At 44.5% G+C, this 16275-nt stretch overlaps 1 protein-coding gene across 1 annotated transcript in view; it reads right to left on the bottom strand.

The window, feature by feature from the left end:
• NUDCD1 (NudC domain containing 1) overlaps nucleotides 1-16275 on the bottom strand; it is a 119191-nt gene that overhangs the window by 71538 nt on the left and 31378 nt on the right. Inside the window, exon 3 of the mRNA XM_065398764.1 lies at nucleotides 2934-3119. Coding sequence (XP_065254836.1) covers nucleotides 2934-3119 — 186 coding nt within the window. The remainder of the gene's footprint in view (nucleotides 1-2933; nucleotides 3120-16275) is intronic.

Raw genomic sequence — 16275 nt, 5'->3', positions numbered from 1 at the left:
TATAGTTATGAGGCTGAAAATGTTCCTCATGGCTTAAAGCAAGCCCAGGCAAAAACTCTCTAAGAACAGAGGAGCAGTTCACACGTCATCAGGGCATGTATGGGACAAACCCAGCCCAGCCTCACAGGAACAAAGAACACTGGCCTAGGCAACAAAGAAGGATCTGTTGGACTCTAGAGTGAGTCACCCCCCTTCCTTTGATCAGTTGGGGACTGCGATGAAGTAATGCTCTCTTGACTCTGAAGGGGGGGAGGGGTAAAGCCAAGAGGAAAGAAATAACATGATAAAAGGGAGAGATTATTTGCCACGCGCTTCCTTTCTTTTCCACCTCCTTCTACAGACGACTGAAGCGCTGATGAAAGGGAAGCCTGGCTAAAGGGCAACCAGCCAGCTTGTGATGAGAAGCATCTAAGTTTATAAGGGCACTGAAAGTGTTAAGATTAGCTTAGAATGAGTTTTGCTTTTATTTCATTTGACTAAATCTGACTTGTTATGCTTTGACTTATAATCATTTAAAATCTATCTTTGTAGTTAATAAATCTGTTTGTTTATTCTACCTGAAGCAGTGCATTTGGTTTGAAGCGTGTCAAAGACTCCCCTTGGGATAACAAGCCTGGTACATATCAATTTCTTTGTTAAATTGACAAACTCAAAAGTTCGCAGCGTCCAGTGGGCATAACTGGACACTGCAAGACTGAGGTTCCTAGGGTTGTGTCTAGGACCGGAGATATTGGCTAGTGTCATTCGGTTGCACAATCCAAGGAGCAGCTTACATGCCAAAGGCTGTGCGTGAACAGCCCAGGAGTGGGGGGTCTCACAGCAGAGCAGGGTAAGGCTGGCTCCCAGAGTTGAGGATTGGAGTGACCTAGCAGATCACCGATCCAGGTAATGCCAGAGGGGAACATCACAGCTGCATACCTTGGTTTCTGCACCGTTTGGTGCTTACATGGCAGTTCATATGATTGTTGGTGGTAGAAAGGATATGGAAGAGGCCTTGGCTTATATATCTGTTCATGATGCTTCCTCTTTGGGGCAGGAGTATAAATGCCCAAGGTGTGGAGGGATGTCCTGGAATCTTAACGAGTGCAAAAGTTAGCTTGTTTTCTTGTTAAAGAGATTGGCTTCACCGAAGTGCAAATCCTCAGTGGTGTTCTGGACCTTCTTGGGAAACCGAAGAGTGAAGCAGTGACTCTCAATGCATTACTGCTGCAGTCACTATAGATCAGCGTGCAGTGAGGTTTTATCCGCAAGTCTACCTTCCTCAACAAGGGCTGGGAATTAAATTCCCCCCGCAGGACAGGACCCATTTTTGAACTTCAAATACTTCATAAAATCATATTTTGCTTACATAGCCTGGTAGTTAAAGATTCTGAACTGGAAGCTGGTGGATGTGAATACCTTCTTCCCCAGAAGATCAAGGAATTTAGCTCCCTTGTCTGCATGGGTGGTCTTAGGATGTTGCTGCCTGGATCCTTCCGTGGCTGCTTGTACTACTAGTGAGTTGGGGAGGGCAGGATGGGTGACAAGAATTCTGCCCCTTTTGCAGGCACAAAGTAGCGCTTCTCAGCCCTTTTAGAGGTGGGGTACATGTTGCTAATGTATGCCATACCACTTTAGCTAGTACCATAACGGCCTCATTCACTGGAAGAGGTACCCAAAATGATCCAGTGGGCTGCAGGACATCCAAGAGTATCTTGAACTTCTTCTAATGGAATCTGAAGTTTTACCACCACCCTCTGCAACAGTTCTTGATACTGGTATTCTAAAAGGAAGAACCTGCTATGGGAGAAAAACAGCGTGTTGTCAAAACACCGCTAGCTCTTCTTTACCTGCCAATGGGGCCTGCCGCCACACAGGCATCCCGACCATGGAGGCTTCCCTCCCAGGCCTTGCTGGGAATTCAGCCTGCATGCCCTTGCCAACGAAAGCCAGGCTGGGGGGGTGGGGGTGGGGGGGAAGAACCAGCCAGCGTGACAGATGTCTGTTGCTGGAGTCCTCAGGAAACAGGTAAGAAAGCTGCAGGAGGAGCTGGATCGTCTGTGTAGCGTCGGGGAGTGCAAGGACTTTATCAGCTGGACACAGGATGCCAACCAACTACAGATCTGCTCAGGGTCTAACCTCCCCAAATGGGTCTCCACATGCCGCCCTTGAAAGAAGATTAAGATATAACTTTATCACAGTTCATAATTTATAAGTACCTACATGGGGAACAAAAAAAAAAATTGATAATGGACTCTTTAATTGCACAGATAAAAAGTATAACACGATCCAATGGCTAGATATTGAAGCTAGGCAAATTCAGAATGGAAGTAATGCCCAAATTTTTAACAATGAGTGTAATTTACTACTGAAACAACTTAAGCCTGGTCTACACTAACCCCCAAATTCGAACTAAGGTACGCAACTTCAGCTACGTGAATAACGTAGCTGAAGTCGACATACCTTAGTTCGAACTTACCGCGGTTCAGACGCGGTCCACACGCGGCAGGCAGGCTCCCCGTCGACTCCGCGGTACTCCTCTCGCCGAGCTGGAGTACCGCAGTCGACGGCGAGCACTTCCGGGATCGATTTATCGCGTCCAGACCAGACGCGATAAATCGAACCCGGAAGTTCGATTGCCAGCCGTCGAACTACCGCGGTAGTGTAGACCTGGCCTTACTGAGGGTTGTGGTGGATTCTCCATTACTGGCAATTTTAAAATCAAAATTGGATGTTTTTCTAAAATACATGCTCTAGTTCAAACAGGAACTAATTCAGGAAACTTCTGTGGCCTGTATTATGCAGGTAGTCAGACTAGATGACAGTGGTCCCTTCTGGGCTTATAAATGTATAAACTACTCTGAAAAGTGTGTAGCTCTTTCCAAGATTGAATTCTAAAACAGGAATAGTATGAGAACGACACTTATAAAAACTAATATTTTAGCAAAACTTACCTCCCACTTTTCAGATGCAGCATCTCCACGTTTGCCCGTTTTAATAAGAAACAAACTTCCTGTTCCATCTGAAATGGTAACCCAGGTAGAAGATGAAAAGTGTATTGATGCACAAAGGCGATTATCACAAGCGGTCACGTCTGAAGGTAGCCTGAATACTTCTCTCGGCTTTCGAAAGGCAGTGTCCTATAAGCAAAAAGCAATGAGATATTGACAGAATTAGATATGAATAAAACATTTCATGAATAGTTGTTTTATTACACCCAATTTTAGATTAAGAAACCTGTTCACCAGCTTCTCTGCTAATAACCTCTGCTAAATCAGACAAAATATACCCACATTTCAAATTTAACTGCATGGTACAGAACAAGCTAATTCTATTTTATAGCTAGCTCTTACATCTGTCACCACCAACATGCTAAATATTTTATATTAAGAAATTATCTTTCATCTTAGAGCACTTTACAAACTGAAATAGACATAGTACAAACACAGGAACACTTCATCCACTACTGAGATGAAGCCACTTCCATGTTTCAGTTCTCAGCAACATTAGACTGTTTAGGACTTAACTGATCACAATCATATTTAACTAAAGCTGCAGAAACATTTTAGTTAGAATATAATAGCCCAAGTTGGAATTTAACTGGGAGTGTGAAAGTTAACATCTCTATTCTCATAAGAAGTGCTAGGGGATAGAATCACAGAAATATAGAAGTCATCAAGTCTAGTCCTCTGTGTTGATACTTAACGATCAAGAAGGGATCAGACTTCAAATGAGTCTCAAAATCTCCTTTATATGCAGATCTAATAAACAGAGTGGACACAGCTGTTCCAAATATTATACAGTACTATCAAGGCTGCCTGCTCAAAGCAACAGTGAATTGTGGGTTCTCTACTTCATCCAGACACTAGGTCTTTATTGAAAGAAAAATAATTGGTACTGTAAATACTGAAAGGTTACTCTGGATTAATAATAATAATTAAAAAAAAAAATCACATCTTCCAGAAGCTTACACACATCCTTTGTCAAAGGTTCATATACTTTAAGGCCAGAACAAACCAGATGGGCTCAGGATAGAACAAGTTATTTTCCTTCATTAATGAATCAACTATTGTAAACAGTCCAGATTTTAACCCAAATCAAGAATCTGAGAGTTTTAAAGATTGAGAACACCATGGGAAAGCCAGTTGGTCAGATGTTAAAAAAATTTTTTAAATTGATTTAGAAATTAAAACCAACTTTAACTGGCCTATTAAGAAATGCATTCGGTTTCTCAACTTTCTAGAAAAGTTGTTTTATACAGAAAGCTAAATTTTAATAGAAGTGATGGCTAGAAAACAAGCAAGCAAACAGTAACTGATATCAGTCTTTTCATACATGACATGGTGGGGAAAAGATTTGGATAGGACTGTGCAAGCTTAATTCAGCCTCTTGTGTGCATGCATTTTGATACAGTTTTTAATGTCAAGCTGACCAGTCTAGATAGATACCCAGGTCATCCCATTTACTCTTTTTAAACACTGGCACTAGATTACCTTTCTTCCAGTCCTCTGGAATTTTTCCAATGTTCCAAGACTTAGTGAAAAAAATCAACACTTCAGAGTTTCTTGGCCAGCTCTTTTTAAACTCTCATATACAAGTTGTCTAGACCTAATGTTTTAAAAATATCTAACGTTAGTAGCTGCTGTTTTATAGCCTCCTCAGTTAATGTTGGAAAGAAAAGTATTTCATCATATGACATGACTACATCATCTGGCTTTTGACCCCCAAATACAGAATGGGCATCTCTATTGATCATTTCTGCCTCTTCTACATTATTAACTATTCTACCATTTCAACTGAATAACAAACCAGTGTCATTCTTAGGATTCCTTTCGGTTTTCACATTTAAACTTATTGTCCTTAACTCTGCTGGCCATTGTTTTCTTCTTTGGTCTTTTTGCTTTATCAAATTTCTACAATTTCTAGCTTCTAACTTGTATTAATTTTTATCAACATCACTTTATTCCATTTGTTAAAGAGAGAGAGATGCGTTCACTTCCCCTCTAAAACAGTTTTTTTCCCACCAGTATAGTCATCTGTCAATTTTAGACCTGTGGATTTTTGGGCAGTTATTAAAAACTTAAATCATTCCCAATTATTCACACTTCTTTGTTCGAATTCTCTCTTCCAGCTAATCTGGCTCAACTGTTGTTGAAACCGCTTTCTGAAATTGTTCTTTTTAAGACACCTTGTATACATATTACTGATTTAGACTCTATTCTGTTTGCGCTCAACAAACGTAAGTAATGATAACTTGCACCTACGCAACCACAGATTTTTAGTTCTGTGGTCAGGTCCTCTTTATCAAGACGAAATCTAATACAGAATTTGTCCATGTTGGATGCAACAATTTTTGAGTTCAGAAACTGCCATCTATCATATTAGAAATTCCATCAGTGTAACCTGTTTGGATGTTCCTGTTAAATTGTATTTATTACATAGCTTAATATTTGAAATTTACTCTATTCTGCATCCAGTGATCAATGCAATTGTGTTTGGTTTTCCCTCACCCCACACTCAGTGCTCTGTATCAATTCCATCAAAAAGGAGCCAGGAATGTGCCTAAATGTCATTCTGCCTTTACTAAGTGTGATGCTGTATGACTGAAACATGACCATGTATATCATTGATATTGCCACAGTTAGACAATTGCAACAAATTTTGTGCAAAGTATATCATGCAAGGTATCAATGGAAAGTTAAAAATTGATAAATAAGATTATCCTGTTTAAATCCATGTATCACTGGATCTGAAGTTATGAATATTGGCTATATATCTGTATTTCAAATGTGTTTGTGCCTGGGGTAACACCCAAGGTAGTTTACACCCAGTCTAGTGAATGGACTACTCAAGCTTGATGACCTATTAAAGACCCTTAGCTCTCACAATGGGCCATAGAAGAGACTCATTTCACCCAAATGTCTCTTCCTGCACACTCCTCAGCCTCTTCCTGCAGACTCCTCAGCCTCCAAGGGGCCAATGGCTACCCCCCTGTGAGACATCAAGACATGTGATATGCTCATGTCACCCTGGACTCCATCTTGTACCAGTAACTTTCCACAAACTGCGTTGTGAGCTTTGTTTGAAATGGAAAATTTCCAGACACATGGCAGAGGGTCTAAAAGACCCCTGGAATTACTCCATTTTGTCGCTTTCCTGCCCTGATTCTCTGGACTGTGGATTTATGACTAAAAGGAGCATACTGAACTATGAACTGAGGATGTTCCAATCTTTTGAAGTTAGCAGAGACACCTTACAAGCCAGCAGTCTATAACATCACTGCTACAAACCTGATAAGAACATTGTAATTATTGCATGTATATGATCTATTAACCATTTTAACTCTCCTCTTTTCTTTTATTAATAAACCATTAGATTTTAGTTACTAAAGGATTGGCAGCATTGTGATTATTGGTTAAGCTCTTAAGTCATATTAACCTGGCTACGTGACTGATCTCTTCAGATTAGAAGGACTCTATATGTGATTAAATTGGTTTTCAATAACCACTCCCCTCCTTCGTTGCCTCTGTTTTTGCCTACACTGGTCTACTTGTCTAGGTATAGACTACTACTGCCTCAGTTGAAACTGAGGTCAAAATTTTGCTCTTTTGATGGCTGGTTTATACAGGAATTTCAACACTGCCTTGGAATCTTTTAACATATGTAATGTTTCATCAGTCTTCAGGACACTAAAGCACAGCCTTCGAAGGGGAGATCTTCAATATCACTTGTACTTCCACATAAATCGCCAATTGGTGCCACAACAAGCAGCTCATGGTTACTGCCATCACGGTTACTCTGGCAGTTGAGTCTACAGCATCCAGGGAAGTCTGCAGAGCAAACTTTACAACCCGTCAACACTTCACCAGGAGGAATTGGAACTTGCCTCTGAAGTTTTCAGGCAGTTTACTGATGAACCTGGACATAGCATCCTAGTTATAACGGGTCAAAGGGCCTGATGGTGAGTTATGCAGAGCTATAAACCTTCAGCTTAATAAACCGTTCTACTAAAAATCTTTTGCATCCTTTTCTTTACAGTGTAGCTTTTGCTCTATCTTGGCAAATCTTTCATTTACTGCTAACAATCCCAGGAGCCTGGTGCGGTTCTGACAGAACTGTTTGAACCCATGTGATGGAACCTGGTACTTGCATTCCATACACTTCGCCACAGGCACGATGGATGATGGAATTTCCCATAAGGCTTTAATATGTTACATTATTGACTTATAGGGAGGACAACTTGAGGCAGAAGGTAAAATGTCTGAATTTGTGAGGTTTTTCTCTCCACAAGCTCCATTTGTATACCAAGGGACATAGCCATCCTTTTCAGGAGTTCTTAACAGGACTTAAAATCATTAGGTGTGTTTGGTACCAGAGCCTCGAGTCGTGACAAGGATGATGCATTCAGAGGCAGCAGGCTAGGACCATCTTGAAGAAGGTCTTGAACTGTCAACGTAGAAAACAGTTAATACAGGCAGTGGGCAGTCCTGATCTTTGGTGCCCAGCAGAAGCTCGTTACCAACATCAAGTGGTCTGTCATCATCACCAGGTGAAACCTCCATCTTTGAGGGGCATGTTTCTGTAATGCAGTGGCTGCTCAGTACTGACTTTGAACAGTCCATTGGTATCAGATGGGGAAACTTCCCTTCTTGGGGATGTCTTTCAGTAGAGCAGTGGAGACAAGGACCTGGACATTGGTGACATCTCCCATGGTACCCAGAAAGGCCAATGGTGGGGCTGGTATAGCACCAGACACCAGTTGTGCCTACACCAGGACTCCAGTCCTTCAACCTGTTCTTGTTAGCATGACTTCGATGAGAGGGGCAATGAATCATAGAATAGCAGGGTTGGAAGGGACCTCAGGAGGTCACCTAGTCCAACCCCCTGCTCAAAGCAGGACCAATCCCCAACTAAATCATCCCAGTCAGGGCTTTATCAAGCCTGACCTTAAAAACCTCTAAGGAAGGAAATTCCACCACCTCCCTAGGTAACCCATTCCAGTGCTTCACCACCCTCCTAGTGAAAAAGTTTTTCCTAATATCCAACCTAAACCTCCCCCACTGCAACTTGAGACCATTACTCCTTGTTCTGTCATCTGCTACCACTGAGAACAGTCTAGATCCGTCCTCTTTGGAACCCCCTTTCAGGTAGTTGAAAGCAGCTATCAAATCCCCCTTCATTCTTCTCTTCTGCAGACTAAACAATCCCAGTTCCCTCAGCCTCTCCTCATAAGTCATGTGCTCCAGACCCCTAATCATTTTTGTTGCCCTCCGCTGGACTCTTTCCAATTTTTCCACATCCTTCTTGTAGTGTGGGGCCCAAAACTGGACACAGTACTACAGGTGAGGCCTCACCAATATCAAATAGAGGGGAATGATCACGTCCCTCGATCTGCTGGCAATGCCCCTACTTATACAGCCCAAAATGCCGTTAGCCTTCTTGGCAACAAGGGCACACTGTTGACTCATATCCAGCTTCTCGTCCACTGTAACCCGTAGGTCCTTTTCTGCAGAACTGCTTCCTAGCCATTCGGTCCCTAGTCTGTAACAGTGCATGGGATTCTTCCATCCTAAGTGCAGGACTCTGCACTTGTCCTTGTTGAACCTCATCAGGTTTCTTTTGGCCCAATCCTCTAATTTGTCTAGGTCCCTCTGTATCCTATCCCTACCCTCCAGCGTATCTACCACTCGTCCCAGTTTAGTGTCATCGGCAAACTTGCTGAGAGGATGCCCTGGATTCTCTGAAGTGGGAAATGTAGGAACCCATTTCACACTCTCAGGACTCTGTAAGCCAGGTGGTGCAATACCAGCTGTCAGCGTCTGAGATCAAGACTGTGATCTATGATGGGACATACTGGTGGCAACATCAGGGGCTTCCTGGCTATCAGTACCATGATCTGAGGCAGAGTGGTTTATGGTGATCTTGGAGCTGGCATTAGGGGATCGAGGGAAGCAATATCGGGCTTGAAGTCACCAGTGCCATAACACATACAGATATGGGCATCAACGTGGGCACCATGGGCAACTGCCCCAGCAGGACATTGTGGGTCTGGATGATCAGCAAGAGCAGTACCAAGAAGCTCAGCAGATCTTTTGCAGCTGAATAAGCCCCAGAGTGGTCTGTACTGCCAGGGGTCTCTGCCCCACTGTGAAAAGGGTTGATGGCTCCACCATTTGTGTCAAGGAAGTAGCTGGTCTCGACGGTCTTCGAACAGGTACCAGAGACAAGGACTCAGCTCTAAGAGAGTCACCAGGTTGTGGTACTGGGAAGCGGCAGGTTGAAGGTTGCTCTCTATCTTCAGTATCAGAATGGCTAACCTCTGTAGCAGAGGAGTCCCATACCAAGGACTCTGATGATCTCAAAGCTATCCTTCTTGTAAGCTTTGGAGGTCAAGGGTGTTCAGAATGCTTGTGCGTCTTTGAAGACTGCTCCAGTGAGGGGGCTCTCCTTCTGTATGTCCATAGATTATAAGGCCATGGGACCACTCCTGGAAGGAGTAATGGAGGGACTCCCTTGATCCAACACAAGTGGTTCTGATGCCAGGCAAAGGGCGACTTCCATGAGAATGTATCTGAGATACTGTTCTCTTTGCTTCTTAGTCCTTGTCTTGAAGCCCTGGAAAATTGGACACCCATCCTGATGTGATCCTCACCCACGCACTTCAAAACAGCAAGAGTGAGGATCACTGATGGGCATCAGTGTGACACACCGGGAGCAGGGCTTGAAGTTGGAAGGCCTCGTTACAGGCTTCCCAAGTAGAGGGCACAGTCCGGAGCCCACAAACTATTGTGGGGGGTGGGGGGGGGGAGAAGAAAAGGGGGGGAAAATGAAAGAGGATCCAAAGGGACCCCAAAACAAGTGCAGTTAACTATAACCAGATAGACAACTAACCATGAAGGCACTTTCACAGGAGGAATCAAGCTGACAGCACTCTCTGAACAACATCCAGACCTATAAGAAGGAACTGAAGGATGGGCAGGGCAGCACCGCCGTTTATACCCTCAGCTTGGAGCACAAGGGACATAAGATCGCAGGCATGGCTGCCCCTACTAGTACGGAAAATTCTTCCACACCAGTGCACAAGGCACGCATGCGTACACACACACACACACACACTGTAATGGACATTTCAAGCACTCAAACAAAAGCTTTGTGTTATAATAAAAAAGTACAATGGGATTTTACATCTTGATATGTAAAACTCTACATTCTATCTGATGCATTTTCTTTTCTTACCGATTGTAAGCATCAGATACAACGGATTTCTTATATATGCAATTACTAACAGGAAAACAAACATCAATCTTCACAAACAGGTGTCCATTTTATGCACAGAAAGCTGACCACCAATATCTTAAAATTACATATAAAGTCTTGCAACTGCAGTAGCATAGAAAAATTGCTCATTACCCATCTGAAAAATGAAATATATGTTGCCTTTATTTTTTTAATTATATTATGCCTATACCCTAGCACCAAGACACCATGGTGATGAGTGCTATATAGCAGTTAGACAAAATAGATAGGATTGGTGACGGCATTCTAAATTATTCAATTGTATGGCCAGGCTTTCTTTCAAATACAGTTCAATCTGCATATCGACTAACTGTAATATAAAATATCAAAGAAGCTCTCTTAGAAGGTGGCAAGGGTCAGAAGGTGTTCTTCCCTTAAAAATCAATCCCATCATTGTATCAGCTTCTATTTACCTAAAATCTAAAGGTCTGTTTCATAACCAAGATCTCCAAGGTAAACAGGCCTGAATGGTTAGCATTTACTATGGGTAAAGCAACACACACACTGAATACATTCCTGACTTGGTTCCTGAATCAGTTTGCAGTTAGATCAGTATGTCATTCTAACCTTTCAGCTACGAGTGCTATTAATAAACAAGGGAGGCACAGATGCACTAAAGCAGCACATCCAAGCACAATTAGAAGAAACAGAAACATCTTCTTTAGGGTTTCACAAAAGTGGCTTATAAAATAAGACTTCTAATCATGAAATCTCCACAGCAAAAGTACTGAATTTCTCTCTTCTCTCTCAATGTATGATTCAATAACTTGTTTACACGGACATACATCTTTTCAACAACCTCTATCCTTGCTAAATTACAGAACTGTCCCACATTCCTCCCATCCACCCCAAATATTAAATCAGCAATTATTTTTTCTTTGGATTTGCCCACTGGTGTATTATTTTAACGATCGGTGGGCAGGCCCTGTAACAATTTTAAGATGTTCTTCTGTAAGGCTACAAATATGGCAAGTCGTTATTCTAAATATTTTTCACCCACCAACGTATCAATATTAACACTTTAGAAAAGGCTCAATGATGCATCAGTAGTGACATTTGCTACCACAGGGGACAAGGAGGAAAGGGGCTTCAGTGGAAGCATCTTTTATTCTTAAGAGTAAAAGCCAGGGAATGCTCTAAGAGATAACCTGGCCCAGTACCCCTTCACCAGTCTGTCATGCATAGACCCAATTTCTGGATGCCACATGCTTCCAAGGCCAACTTGGTCTGGGTAGCATTTTTTGGTCATTCCTCCTAGTTCTGGGACTCTCTCTGGGAGGGCACACTCTCAGGGTCAGACCTGTGGTCTGACACCCTTCCTTGGGATGGAGGGCGCCACTGTTCAGCAGCCTTAGACCTTGAAATCAATGTCTGAGACCTCCAAGCACCTCAGTTGCTTACACGCTCTCTCGTAGCTCCACCTTGGCTGTCGGTATGCTGGGCTTCTAGTTTAGGGAAGGACAGGAATTTCAGGGATGACATAGCAGGAAAGGAGCAAGGAGCTAAAGCTAAGCAAAGGAATTTCTTAACCACAGTGACTTTGTTAAAGCATTTGAGTGTCACCAATCTTTGAAAACATAAGTTCTCAAACACACACACCCAGTCTCAGCTCACCCTTTCTGAGATTCTGTGTCAGGGTGGGCAGAGTCTGCCTATCCTCTCTCCTGCAAGTCCTGCTTACACATGGTCAATCCCCCTACACAGGCAGAATCCCCCTCTTAAGCAGACCTCTGTCTTCCCCCTGTGCTCCTAGGACACGGGTGGCCAACCAGCATCTCCAGAGCTGCATGTGGCTCTTCAGAAGTTAATATGTGTCTCCTGGCATAGGCGCCGACCCCGGGACTAGAGCTATAGGCACCAACTTTCCAGTGTGCTGGGGGGTGCTCAACCCCCAGCTCTGCCCCAGGCCCTGCCTCCACTCCACTCCTTCCCCCAAGGCCCCTGCCCCTTCCCACCCCCTCCCCTCAGTGCGCCGCATCCTCACTCCTCCCTCTCCCCATCTCCCATCTGTCTCCATGCTCAATACCCACCAGCAGCCCTAACAGCCCCCTCCTGCCCTCCGGAGGCCATGCCGATCAGCACCTCCCCCTCCCCTTCCCCATGCCTCCCACCCGCCGTGATCAGTTGTTTCGTGGCATGCAGGAGACTCTGGGGAGAGAGGGGAGGAGCAAGGACGCGGCGCTCAGAGGAGAAGGCAGAATGAGGGGGGGTGAGGGGGGACAGGAAGAGGCAAGGTGGGGCTGGGGACTTGGGGGAAGGGGTGGAGTGTGTGCAGGGCCAGGGCAGAACTGGGGGTCGAGCACCCCCCGGCACTTTGGAAAGTGGGCGCATGTCTCCTTGAATCTTTGCACAAGCACACGGTGAGTAGCTTCCATAGTTATGTCACATCACCCCTGTGACATTAAGTGACTGCTCGCGATGAGCACATTACTCAGTTTGGACTCGGAAATGGGAGTGTAAACACTGTGTGCTGCTATGGAAATTTTTATCCAAATTTTTCTTACACCATCTAACAATGGAAGGCAAGTGAAAATGGAAAAGAAAATACACAGATGAAAATCCAGGCTTCCAACAGGACTGGGAGAATAAGTACTTTTTCGTTTAACGTAATGGTAAGGCCATGTGTCTTCTTTGCCAGACATGTATCTCTCAATTCAAATCTTCAAACTTGCAGCACCATTTCGCTTTGAGCCATGCACATATGGATCAAGAATTCCCACAAGATTCTGAACACCACACTTTAAAACTGAAAACTATGTAGAAGCCCAGTTCTTCACCAGATTTGCCAACCGACTGCAGGATGTAATGTTAGCCTCCTATTATGTGGCCTGGCACACAGTCCGTGCGAAAAAGCCCTACTCTGAAGGTGAGTTTATAATTATGTGCCTCACTGATGTGATTTCAATCCTGTCACCAGAGAACAAGAATCTACAGAAGAAAATTTCTGGCTTGTAGCTTTCACACCACACAACAGAACGCCGAATCTGTGACCTGGAAAGTGACATCAAATTGCAACTGCACTCACGACTTCAGCAGTGAGAGTATTTGAGCATTGCTTTGGATGAGTCATGCAATGTATAGGATACACCTCAATTATCAGTATTTGTCCACACTGTGTCTGACGACTAGTTGTAAGGGAAGAACTCCTCGATATCGTGTCACTAAAGGACAGAACTTTAGACAAGATCTAAAGGAGGCATTAATGTTTGTAGTTGCAAAAAACAAACTTGCCTTCTCAGAAGTTCACTGACATTGCAACGGATGGGGCTCCGTCCATGTGGGGGATCTGTGAATGGATTAGTAGGGCTTTGTAAGTCTGACTAGAGCTTTCCTGAATTTTGGACATTTCACTGTATTAGTCACCAGGAGCAACTGGTATCTAAAAATCTCAAATTTGATCACATCATGAAACCTCTCTTGCACATTGTGAATTTCATTCGCTCAAATGCACTCAATCATAGACAATTTCAAAATCTAATTGAAGAACTAGATGAAGACAACTCCCCTGCCAATTTGCCATTTCACTGCAGAATTCGATGGGTCTTGAGAGGTAAAGTTATTTCCCGTTTTTTTCAAGCTCATGCAACCAGTAAAATTGTTTATGGAGAAGCAGCACAGAATACACCCCGAGCTTACAGATCCTGGTGGGATCTAGATTTGGCATTTCTTGCAGAAATGCTGCTGCATTTGGATAAACTAAACGCGGACTTACAAGGAAAATTCCAGTTGCTGTCTGATCTAGTGCAAAGTGTATTTGTGTTCATGAACAAACTGCAGTTGTTTCACAGACAAATGCTTGAGGGAAAGCCGACACACTTTCCCTCAATGCCACAACTTCAAGCGATCAAAAGAAGGTGCAGCAGAACCCCTAAAACGGAGCACAACTAGATATGTGAGCGTGATTAAAGATCTTAAGGACAATTTTGGAAAGTTAAGGAAAGATTCCAAGATTTGCAGTGGAGAAAGACCTCAAATCAGATTTCTGATTGACCCTTTTAGTGCCGAAGCCGATTGTTTGAAGCTCCCTTTAGTCACTGACGAAGCAACATCTGTGATGGGGCAAGGCCAGATGGCTATAGGAAAGTAGTGAGAAACAGGTATGTTAGCCCCAGGTTAAACAAATCCCTGTTACCATGGTAACCAAATGGCATCTAGCTGCTCTGGGTTAATAAAGACACCTGGGGCCAATTAAGATCCTTCTAGAAAGCAGTGGAGACAGCTAGGTTGATTGGGACACCTGAATCCAATCAAGGGCTGGCTGGAATTAGTTAAAAGCCTCCCAATTAGTCAGTTAGAGATGTGTGTCAGGAGCTGTAGGAGGAAGCTGTGCTGCTGGGGAAACTGGGCAGTACAAACACTATCAGGCATAAGGAAGGAGGTCCAGAGGTAAGAGTGAAATAGACCTTGAGGAAGTGTGGGGGCTGCTATGGGGAAGTGGCCCAGGGAATTTTACTCGTCCTGTTTCAAGAAGACTGCTATCAATAGCTGCTACCATTAGAGTCCCTGGGCTGGAGCCTGGAGTAGAGGGTGGGCCCGGGCTTCCCTCCCCTCCTCCTCTGCCCCCACTATCCCCGATTAATCACAGAGACTGAGACAACAGAGACTGTGTGAGGGAGGTTTGCTTCTTCCCACCTCCCTTGCTGGCTTATGATGTAAATGGCTCAGTAGGCTGTGACCCTTGCCTCTAGAAAGAGAAGGGTTACGTGGAGGGTCACAATGAGGCTAGCGTAATCTGCCTGGAAGCGCGGGACCCACTGAGACAAGGTTGGAGCTTTGTCACACATCCAAGATGGAAATAACAGAATTTTTGTAAGATTGAAATCTGTTCATGTGACGGGGCACACTTGCTACGCACTGGTACTGCGAGGACTAACGCCACTCTCTGGGCCAAGGAGACCACGACCCTGCTGGGAATGCTCCAGCTGGAGACTAGGTATAAAAGGAAGCAGCTCAGCTCATTAAGGGCTGGCTGCCAGAGGGGAAGAAGAGCCGTCCCATTCCTCGCCTGTGGGAGCCGGAGATCCTGAGAGTCAGACTGGAGGTCTGTGGCCAGCAGAGTCCTAGGGAATCATCCACGCTGAGGAGCCCAGAGACCCCGATACCCCATGGACTGTGGCTTCGGGAAACACGGTAGGAAATGACCCAGGGAGGGTGAACGAGTGGTATCTCCCATCCGAGTGAGGTCAGCGTGTTTTGGTGGGAGTCCCCGCTGACCCAGTGGCAGACCACTCCGCCACTGTTAGGGCCCTGGGTTGGGGCCCAGTGGAGTTGGGTGGGCCTGAGCCCTCCTACCCAGCCCCCCCGGGTACTGGTCGCTAGGCCACACTGCCCTGTTTCTGGGGGTCATGATCTTGACTCTGGCCACTAGGCCGCACTGCCCTGTGTCTGGAGGCTGTTATATTGACACTAACCGCCAGGCCACGCTGACCTGAATGCAAGGGGCACTGTAACTGACCCTGGCCATTATACATATATAATCATTACATATTACTGTGGCTCTTTGGCAATGTACATTGGTAAATTCTGGCTCCTTCTCAGGCTCAGGTTGGCCACCTCAGTCCTAGGAAGTTTTAGATCCACTCGCTTGCCCCTTTCCCCTCAAGGTCCTGTGGTGGAAAACCCATTGTTTCATGGGGGTAGGCCGTAGTCAAAACACACTCAAAATCACTGGCCCCAGATTGTGGTCTTTGATTTCTCTTGATAGTCCTTCAACAAGGTATCACACATTTTACTTAGGGAGGGCTCTGTTTGGAATGCAATAAAACAGGTTGTCTGTGGGTATGTCCAGGCTTGTGCAGTCAATGTCCAATATTTCCACACAGAACAAGATTGTGTGAAATTATGAACTCTGACATATCCCACTCCGTTGCACCCTGTTTCAGGGGAAGAATGATCTTGTTGCTCCAGTAGCAACTTCTGATGGCTGCTAGGTTCTGAAGGGAGCTACAGTTTTGCAACAATAGGCCCGTGTTTACATTGGCAACTCACCCACGCTCTTCA

The sequence above is a fragment of the Emys orbicularis genome, chromosome 2 (genome assembly GCF_028017835.1).
Source record: "Emys orbicularis isolate rEmyOrb1 chromosome 2, rEmyOrb1.hap1, whole genome shotgun sequence".
NCBI lineage: Eukaryota > Metazoa > Chordata > Testudines > Emydidae > Emys > Emys orbicularis.
Note: the sequence above shows the minus strand (reverse complement) of the source record. Positions and strands in the feature narration are given on the sequence as shown.